Below are 10,390 nucleotides of genomic sequence, written 5' to 3'. Positions count from 1 at the left end.
TCTAACGCCTGGAAGAAATGGCTGTCGGAGTCTTTGTGAATACAATATCAGAATGGACAACATTGACCGAGATTGTGTCCCAAAAATTTTTTTAATGACGCTCAGAGTTATTATTATTATTATTATTATTATTATTATTATTATTATTATTATTATTATTATTATTACTTCCTTGTAATAACTGGGTCATATTATTAATTTTCTGTACACTTACTTGAGCCATTCACATCTGGATATTATGTATATTTTTCTTTACGAATGAAAATGAAACACATGGAAATAATGTTCTATCACCACCAAATAATTAAAATTCAAGCTCAGTTTCATCTTAAGAAGAATTGGATCCCAGGACAATGTAAGAACCATTTTAATATTTTTAGAAATTCTAAGTGTGCTTTGCTGACACACTTTCGAACACAGTCTTAATTTGTCATTTTAAAATGTCCACGGCACTGTTAAGTTGTTTGTTTTTGATCTTTTTGTTTCTATATTTACAGATAAAGCCAATGTATTCATGCAACCTGAGCTGCTCCAGATTTCCCCATTTTACAATAAAATGTTTTACAATATTCTTTTCAGAATCCAAAGCCTCTGTGCAATGTGCATTTGTGTTCAGATAGTTTACTATTATCGTCCTAAATAAAATTCAGCTCAACAGAAAAACACATTTCCACACAACGGGGAAATATAGTTCAACTGTGTGCAGTGATCTCAAAATACAATATACAGAAGCAAGATGGGACATGGAACAAATGCAAACAGGATAAATCAGAAAATCAGCTTGAAAATCCACTGAAACTGAAGAGGAGAAAGCAGAGATCCTCAGCTGACCCAACAAACTCAACTCAGTGTAGAAATGTGGGCCTAATGCATGAGAAGAAACAAAAAGTGAATAAATCGTCACATAAACATCTGATGGAAACTTTTTACTGTTAGGGTTCTTTTCGTGTCTTGCTGCTTTGATTGCTGCAGTGAAAATTAGCTCTAGGCTTTTGAATTTGGTGGCTGAAATTCAAAACTCTTTAAGATTTTTATTCAGAAAAAAAATGGAAAAAATATGAATAATTTACCTTTCACTTTGAAAAATTTAGTACTTCGTGTTTTCTATCACACAAAATGAAGACAAATACACATAGGTTTAGGGTGTTACGTAAAAATATAAAAAACATAAATTGCCGGGCGCTGTAATTCTTTTGATGAGTTTGTTTTGTTTCCGCCTTTCTGGTACATCATGTACATAAAAACAAACAAACTCGATAGTAAGCCAATCGTCGCAAAGCTGTCACCGTCTGGACCAATGAGAACCATGCAGCTGTGTAACCCCGCCCATCAAGCGGAAGGTTGCGTCGAACAGAAAGTCACCTCTTCTTGTCCGTCAGGGAGGAAGCTACTGGCAGCTAACAGCAACGGCTTCTGCCGGGGAAAGGTCGACAGTAGGACAGTAGCATCCTCCTCTAACCTTAAACATCACAGAACCCTATTTAAACCGCATTAAACAACGTCTAGCAACAGTTCTGCCGCTGTTAAACGCAGTTAAACAGCAAGCTAACAGTTTATAGGAAGCTAGCTTCTGCGGTTGGAGTCACCCGGATCATGGCTGCGCTCAGAGCGTCCTACCACAGGATTCTGGACGGGATCGAGCACATCCTGCCCGCCAAACTGAGACCTCTCTACAACCACCCGGCAGGTAAATGTACTGCTAAGCCTCTTGGTGAAACTGGCGAGGTGTTGCTGGTGGTCCAGCTGTGGTGGTGTTGTTGTTTATGAATGGGGAGCACATCCTGAAAGAGAAAACGAGAGCAGCTACTGTCTAATCTGTGCGCCGCAAGTTTACGAAAGGTCATCGCTTTTATGCAGTAATCTCACTCTTGGATAACTTCACCCCAACCAGAGTTAATCTTCTCAGATTGTTAAGCGTTTATAAGGAAAGTAAACCGCACTTTAGGTTATGCTTTCTGGTTTGACAACAATCAGTTCATTCATTTCGACCACATCTCTGCAGACACACCTGTCAAGTTTCTGTGTGTTGTCTTCTGTCTTGGAAAGCAAACACAACTAGTTATTGATTTCTGCAGCAAAAATAACATTTTCATGAGCAAATATAGACTTTTTTTTATTATTAGTATGGCAAAGAACTGTAAATGTTCGGCTCTTTTAAATTTCTGTTTTTAGTCATTCCTTGTTTTGAGAAAGGTAAAAGGGTAAAATGAAAAAGTTTTCAATATTCTGGGTGGTATTTTTATGTCTCATTATGACCAAAAATGTTCAGCAAGTCACACATTTCTAAGACAAATTTAATCAAAACTGAATATTGGATTTAGATTATTTTTTTACATTATTTTTCTATGAAAACAATTTTTTTATTTTATTTAGTATTTTAAAATCCAAATTTTTACTGCTGGTCTTGACTTAATGGAGGATTGCTCATTAAATTGATTAAAAGGTAAAACTCTCACCTTTCATCACATCTTTATATATATATTTTTTTTTATTTGCGTACTCAGTGTCTATCAATACGGGTAGAATAATTATAGTACGAACACCGACCAACATGACTTTTCCAAAACAAAGCAACAACACCGATTATAATTTGCCTAACTTCTTAGTCCTATATGTGTAGCTAATGTTTAGTGACTCAGAGTTTGATTTTAAGTTCAGTGAAGGAAGTTTTGAGGTGAAGCGAGGTCACTGTTCTTTTTTTTTTTGTTGTTGATGTTATTATTCAAGGACAACTTTCCTACCTGGTAGTAAGGGCGGCGACAAAAGCCACCTCCCTCCATCATGATTTGCAGGGACAGACGTCCCACTTTTCTGTTTGGTTCACCACATTTGAGAGGAGTACTGACTCCAGACCAGCAGCTTTGATGATCAGGGTTGAAGCTTTGCGCAGCTTTATTGTGTGTCATTCCTGTTTCATGGCAGTAAAACTCTCGGTGTGGTTTGATCTGCTTTGACACGTCAAACTCTAGAAAAGAGTGAAAGAATACTTTTAGTTATTGCCCATTTTAACATCCCTAACCTTTGATGTCTTGTGCTGCTGCAGTTACAGCTGTCCTGATGAAATGCAGATTGCATCAGACATTTTAAGGGCTTTTTTTTATTCCAGAGTGCAAAGGCATTGTCATAAAACAAAAAAAAATGAAACACCTTAACTCATTTAAAGTTGTTAGTATCTATCTGAGTGACTTTATGGAGGAAAAATGCATAATATTGTTTAAAAAAAAAGGGGGGGGGGGAAAGAGTTTTGGATTTGGATAGTTTATCAGCAGGACAGTTTAAAAAAATTGTTTTCTTTTATTGACTGTTTAATAATTGAACGAAAATTAAACATTATCAAATAGCACATTCTGTGATATGCTTAGTTTTGAGTTTATTCAAAGCCTGATTTGCATAAGCATAAAATGGGATAATCCTTTATTGTCTTTTTCATTCAAAACTATTTAGTCGGTCGAGAAAGACTGTTCATCTCATCATCAGGTAAAAAAAAAAAATAGGCATTTATATAAACTTTGTGAGTTCTGTGTTTTGTTGTGGAAAAAAACTATTTCCAAGCACTGTGCAGGTAAAATCACTCAATCAGGTTTATTCATATGTTGTGCTCATAAAACAATCAGTAATGAAGCCAGTCTGGATGCCAAGCTCACAAAGCTCCCCAAGCTCTGCTCCTGGTGGTGTGACATGTCATTAAAGCGACTTTTAAGTTTCTGAAGGAAAGTTTTCCTGCTTTTGATTAGCCAGCTTATGCGTCTTATGACAAGTTAACTGCTTGACAGGAACTGGGAGCTAACCAGAGTAGCCTCAACATTTAATGCCACGTCACACGGTTTCCCTCTCACTGTGTCTCTCCAGGTCCAAAAACAGTTTTTTTCTGGGCCCCGATGTTTAAATGGGTAAGTGCACTTTCACACACAGTCATATGTAAGCCTGTGAACTCAAACAGAGGTCGTTCCCGACCTTTGTTGGCTTTTGACAGCATAAAACACAGTTTAACATACATAACCCTTGCCTGGTTGCTTGTTCAGTACGTGAACATTGCGGACCTCAGATATTTCTCAGGGGTCAAAGTCGGAACTGAAACATTGACTGACTGGTGTTGTAAATGTTTGGGATTAAAGAAAATCTTTTTCCCCCCCTCTTTCAGGGCCTGGTCTTAGCTGGTTTGGCTGATATGACCCGACCAGCAGAGAAACTCAGCACCTCCCAGTCTGCAGTGCTGACAGCCACAGGTGGGTTTAAGTTGAATTTTTCAGCAGGAATCCTTTTAGAGCATATAAATAACTTTAACTACTTAGACATAGAAACATTGTTTGGTTGAGGTGAGATCTGGTTTGGTTTTTCTCAACAAACCTTCTGGATCAAACTGCTTGCTGACGTTCCCTCAGAGATAGTTTGATTGAAATGTGCTAAAGGTTAACCTTTGCATCTTCGTTTGCTTTAACGAATCTTATCTATCGGCCTTTTTTCACCAAAACATTGACTCTGTGCTGGTTTATCATCACTGTGGACAAACATCCCTCCTGTTCTCCTCCCTCAGGGCTCATCTGGTCCAGATATTCATTGGTCATTATCCCAAAGAACTGGAACCTTTTTGCTGTGAATTTCTTCGTGGGCGGCGCAGGAGCGTCCCAGCTCTACCGGATCTGGAGGTGGGTTTGCGTTTTTCTAAATTCACAACTAAACATTGGTCAAGCAAAGATAGTCCAGTTTTCTCACCTTTTACTGATAATCTTTAGAAATGTATGGCTGCTTTCTTTTATTGGAGCCCACAACCTGTGATCATTCCTGATGTAAAACACCAGTAGGTTCATTTCTGACCTTCCGCTCTAGATGTGTTCTATATGTATTAAAGCAAATTATGAAATGACTGAACTTGGACCAAGAGAATCACCTCTACCTGCTTCTTTTACCTCAGATTTAGAATGATGAGCAGCATCACTCCTCTTGGTCAGTCTCTAAAATAAATATATACATAAAAACCAAAAAAAAAAAGTGACAAATGTTGCACTCAACTTGAATTACAAATATGTGCTTCACAACTATTACAGTTTCTGTAACACTAAATCTATGGAAAAGTGTCAAGTCACGATCAGAAACGTAAGACAGGAAATTTTAAATCTTGTTGAACAACATAAAATTAGAAATAGCTCAATATTCAAGTTTCAGCTGCTCGACATCCATTTATGTGCAGCAACAACAGTTTTAACCAAAACCAGATTTAAATAATAACAGAGTAAGGCTAATTAAAACAAACGGGCATAACATTATGACCGCCTGACTGTCGCTAAGCCGGTTCCCCTTCTGTGACCGATGGACTCGTCCGAACCCCTGAGTGCATTCTGCGCTGTCAGCAGCGGATCCTGTGAGATCCGTGGATCAGGCTCGTTAGTCCTCGGTGAACCGGTTTTGCTTTCCCCAGGAATGTTCTGAGGAACAGTATTTAGTGTACGTACTGCTTTCATGGATGAAGTAAATGGTGTATAACAATGCTGAGGCAGGTTGTTCACGTAGATCCATATAAGAGGAGGAACCAAGGATCGCCAGCAGAATATCGCCTGAACCTGTGATGCTAACCGTTTGGCCCACATCTACTGGGACTTCCTGTTTTCACTTTAACTGTAAAATTGAGTCTTTTCAACTCCATTTTAATGAATGTAACTTAGATCATTATTTACATGGGAATGTTCTTTGAATTTGGCTTAAATAAAAAAATCTTTCATTGCTCAGTTCGACTGGTTGACACCCACAAAAACGTTTCACATTTTGGACTCTAGGTGGTGCTACAGTGCTTTTACTAAAGTGACTTTTATCTTTACAACATTCATGTTTTTAGCATGAATACCAAGTTCAGCATAATCCAGGTAGCAAACAACAAAAATGAATATATAGAAAGCTACAAGAGACAAAAGTGTTCAATGTTGATGCTTTCAAATACATTTTTCTCCTTGCGTTTGCAGCTACAAGCAGGAGCTGAAGGCTACTGAAGCCGAGTCATGAGGAAGTTCTCACTGCGATGCTGCTGACACAGAGGGAGACTTTTATATCATCTCTGCACCATCCTGCGCTGTTCCCATAACATCCATGCCATAACTACATTTTACCACATTAAGCCTGTTGTCCCTGAAGGAAATATGCTTTTCCCCAAGTTTCAAGTTTCCTCAGGGTGTTTATAAAAAGATAAGATTTTTTTCTTCTTTTTAACTCGTCAATATCGTGGTCATCAACGCACAAGTACCGCTTGTTCACCAAGTTTTATGATTGTACAGTGTCTGATTTCACACGTCATGCTTTTGTATCCTGTGCACTAGTCGGGGAAATTTTGCGTCATTTGTAGCAATCGGTACCTCAAGCAAATTTCCCAAAATGTTGGATCTGTGCTGAATGTCACCATAAATTTAAGGATTTATCTTTTCATTCACATATTTAGAATTTTATTGGTGTCTGTTCCTCAGCAGCCATTAAACCTTTGATTTCAATGGAAAGGATTCCTTCCATTTTGATAATCCATTCAAGAACAAACCCTCATTTGTATTTTTATTGTGACAGAAGTGTGTGAGAAGTTATTCGAGATGTGCGAGAAGTTATTCGAGATGAGCGTGCAGCTTTGCGAGTCAACGAGCAAACACTGGTGCAGATAACAGCTTTTTTTCAGACTTCCTTGTAAAATACTTGATCTAAGAAAATGTTTTTTTTTTCTCCAAAAAAATTGACAGAATCAAACTGTATTTATGCAGTAACTCCCTAATTTAGCAATAATTTGTGTAATTAATCTGCCGACTGTGCAGGCATTTAAGGGATGGTCATTAAATGTAAAAAGTATGTTGGGAATTGCTGTGTATTAATAAATCAGACTAATACAGCTTGGTCACCCGAGTGTTGATTAACTCTGGATATAAACTCAGATGTGAATGGATGGCAGCTTAATGAACTGAGGATTAATTTTTAAAGAGTAAGGAAACAAAATGAACCACATCAGAGGTTTACCTTCAACTCGGTGTTGTATATTAAACAACAAAAATCCAAAACCAGACGTGAGGTTTAACCACAAAACTTTATTCACAAGCAGTAATGTAAGTCCAGATTTAGCGTTTTCCTCCAACGCGGGGTGCGCTGACCTTCATGGGCTTGGCGATCTTGGGTTTCTGTGCCGTCTTGGCAGAGGTCTAGAAAACAAGAAAGTCGTTCAAAACACCAAATTTATCAAAAAACTGGTTAAATCCTAAATTTGCCAATTTTGCCAAACCTACATCAAGGTCACTGAGTAATCAAGCTTGTCTATATTTCACATTTCTCACCTTTGCACTTGGCGCAGCGGGCTTCTTGGCTGCCTGCTTCGCCTTCTTGGCCTCCTTGGCAGCTCTAAAAGGAAAAGGAAGGTTTGAACAGCTGCTGCTGGATAATCTGGTCCATTATAAAGCCATCTTTAAGTGATGATAGTGTCATTGTGATTTGGCGATGTTTAAATGATCAGTCTATCATATCAGCTCTAGTAAAGTACTGAACAAGAGCCAAAACAATGGCACAAGTAGTTCCAGTTTGGCTGTCTCATATCTTGTTAATTTTTTGACATTTAGAAGTTTCTTAACTCCTGTCCAAAGATGTACATAAAAATACACACCATTTACATTCTTCAAAGCTTCATTTTAACATAAAATATATAAAGAGAATGGGAATCCTAGACTGAGGAACAGTCTTTATAAGAATTATTTTTTAAGTGGCGTTTAGTCATGTTGAGATTTATGGACAGTAGAGAACTTTAGTGTCCTCACTTTGTTAAAACAAACAGTCCATTAGAGACTGTAGCTCTTGTCCAATCTCTAAAACATCTTATTAAACATGGAAATATTTCTAAATCTTTAAATCCTGTTGCATTTTGATTATAGTTAAACAAATGAATATAGTAGTTACTTTTGTTCAGGCCACTTCTACAACCAGATAGCTCTAAGAATTATGTTTTCTCAAATTCAGTATAAAAAGAGATTTTGGGCAAGACACTGATTGATTGTCTTCTATCAAAACCATACTTTGATATTTAAATATTATTTCCTCCAAGCATACTACAAACCACAGCCATACGGAGTTCTGAACATCTCAAAACTTTAATCATAACTCGTCTTCTTACCTGATGGCCTGCTCCCTCTGGGCCTTACGGACCTCGGGTTTCTGGTTCCTCTTGGCCAGAATCTCGGCCAAGGAGGCCCCAGTGATGGCCCTCTGGAACTTCACTGCGCGACGGGTACGCTTCTTTGACACCTCTTCCTGTAAAGGCAGACACGACATTTATCAAAATCCCTTCAGTCTGTAATACAAGAAGATACTTTTGAAGACAAACAGGTCCAGCACCCATGTTTAAGCTAAGAGAAATAGCAATATTCTTCCTTAAAATACTTCGTCACTGATAATAAAGCTTTAATTCTCTAAAGCAGACATTCTTTTAAGGGTGCAGCACGGCTGTTACCTCAGAGCAGGAAGGCAGACAGGACTAAACATCTGCTGTAGCTGTATTTAAGTTGACTGGATATTCAGCACCACCAGGTGATTTAAATAAGCCCATCTAAGCTTTGACTGACAGAAGTAAACAGTACTCAGACGCAACAAGGTGATATTTAAGCACTGAACAAAAACTAGACTTCAGAAAATAGTTTCAGACTATTTTTAACCAAAAGCACAAAACGTAGATCACTAGTCTTAAAAATAAAAAAAACTGAGCTATTCTCCACTTGACAAAGCAAATACTTATTTTGACATTAAACACTGTGCAGTGTACCGATAATACTAGCCACCACTAGCTGATAAATGAGCCGTTATGTGTAAATGAGTGTTTTGTTGGAGACTTTGGAGGCTGGTCCATGGTGAGATGTCTGCGAAGACCTCAAAGACCAGTACTATGATCCCCGATTGCTCTATGGCTGCAGGTGCGGAGTGAGTGCTGTGGCCAGGACTGCAAAACGCAGCCTAGCGACACCACATAACACAGACCTACACTGTGCACACCATTCACCGACAGCCAAAAAAATACTTCACACACAAACGAAGCATCCCACCCTCATAAAAAGACAAAGACTCCAGGCAGAAAGCAAGCACTTATATTTAATGTTTGGCGACAGATGTTGTCAAGTCTTATGTTCTGCACATCTCTGGTGATGTTTTACAAAGAAATTACTTGCAACATTTTTTTTCTCCAGCATTTATTTTACATTTTCTATGCAGAGAAATTAAATCTCAACTGAATTCATCCTCGCGGACAGGTAAATGCACATATGCAATTTTGTGGTAGTACAGGAGTTGTTGGGGCAGTGCAGCTTTCAAGAACGCTTCAGGTTCAGCTGTGCAAGTTCACACGACTATAATTTGGACTGTGTGGACTTTCGCAGGACAATACATAAACTCCAAAGGGAAGATTTTCAACATCAACACAAATCAGGTTGTGTTTGTAAGCCCTGGTACTTACAGACTGGCCCTTCTTGTGCTTGCGTCTGTACAGCACAGTCCAGTTGATCTGTCTGGGGTTCCTCTTAGATAGAAAGGCAGACTCGCACTTGGCGTTCAAAAACTGGAACACCTGATAAAAACAAAACAATTGCTATAATTTTAGTTTGTGCCCTAGAAACTTGGCATTTACGAGTTCAATAAACATTTTTATATATTACACCAATCAATAATAAGGATGTAAATACTATTATAAGTCACAATTTAGATAATTACAATGAATAACTATACTAAATTGTTGAGATGCTCAATGCTAAGTTATCATTCAACACACTAACCTAAATATGAATGATATCAAGATAAAGAAATTTCCTGCTAAAACATATGCAAACTTGGGTTAAGCGTGACTTTAACATTATGTGACTTCAAAAATACATACTATTCTCTTGGTAAGAACCTCGTGTCAGTACAAACTGAAGTTTTATATTAACTTATATGTTCTTGCTAGAATGATGACGCTAGAAGCTAATGCTAGCAAAGTAAATAGCTTTCAAGAGGACCGAGAGCATCTTGAACTAAACCATAACCAACAAGCTACTCATTTTAAACCAAAAGATGCATTTATCCCGCAAAACAGCTACATTCGCAGTGGTAAAAGGCCAAAATACAATGCGAAATTGTTACCTTTCCGTCTATCCTGGCGTATCGGCGGCCATGGCCGGGGTATATTTTATACCCGCTAAAACTGCACAACTCGACCCTGTAACCAACAAATATAATACATCACCGATAGAAGAGTGAACAACATATCAGTTTATGCTAGAGGTATCTTAACAATGTCGATTAAAGAGTTCAGATTGCTTTTGATTATATTCGGTACACTCACTTCATGATGGCTACGAGAGGGCTCAAAACCGGAAAGAAAGATACCGGAAGCGGAAACTGATTTACGGTTATTTATTTG

At 38.0% G+C, this 10,390-nt stretch overlaps 2 protein-coding genes and 1 non-coding gene across 3 annotated transcripts; 1 reads left to right on the top strand and 2 right to left on the bottom strand.

Moving 5' to 3' along the window:
* Positions 1-1,333: 1,333 nt before the first annotated feature.
* mpc2b (mitochondrial pyruvate carrier 2b) lies at positions 1,334-6,856 on the top strand. Its single transcript, XM_055032363.1, has 5 exons — positions 1,334-1,687; positions 3,850-3,890; positions 4,142-4,226; positions 4,535-4,646; positions 5,955-6,856. Exons 1-5 carry the CDS (start codon positions 1,594-1,596, stop codon positions 5,992-5,994), a joined length of 372 nt encoding a protein of 123 aa, XP_054888338.1. The 5' UTR covers positions 1,334-1,593; the 3' UTR covers positions 5,995-6,856.
* Positions 6,857-7,029: 173 nt separating this feature from the next.
* Positions 7,030-10,375, bottom strand: rpl24 (ribosomal protein L24). The gene is made up of 6 exons (XM_055032015.1): positions 10,313-10,375; positions 10,111-10,186; positions 9,449-9,559; positions 8,120-8,256; positions 7,293-7,356; positions 7,030-7,160 (listed from the first exon to the last, which is right to left on the bottom strand). The coding sequence occupies exons 1-6, from the start codon at positions 10,315-10,317 to the stop codon at positions 7,080-7,082; spliced, it is 474 nt and encodes a 157-aa protein (XP_054887990.1). The 5' UTR covers positions 10,318-10,375; the 3' UTR covers positions 7,030-7,079.
* Positions 8,819-8,999, bottom strand: LOC129361555 (small nucleolar RNA SNORA23). Its single transcript, XR_008606156.1, has one exon. It is a non-coding gene; the product is annotated as a small nucleolar RNA SNORA23 (small nucleolar RNA).
* Positions 10,376-10,390: the final 15 nt, after the last annotated feature.

This window comes from Poeciliopsis prolifica, unplaced genomic scaffold, assembly GCF_027474105.1.
Source record: "Poeciliopsis prolifica strain line A6 unplaced genomic scaffold, Auburn_PproV2 SCAFFOLD007, whole genome shotgun sequence".
Taxonomy (NCBI): domain Eukaryota; kingdom Metazoa; phylum Chordata; class Actinopteri; order Cyprinodontiformes; family Poeciliidae; genus Poeciliopsis; species Poeciliopsis prolifica.
Note: the sequence above shows the minus strand (reverse complement) of the source record. Positions and strands in the feature narration are given on the sequence as shown.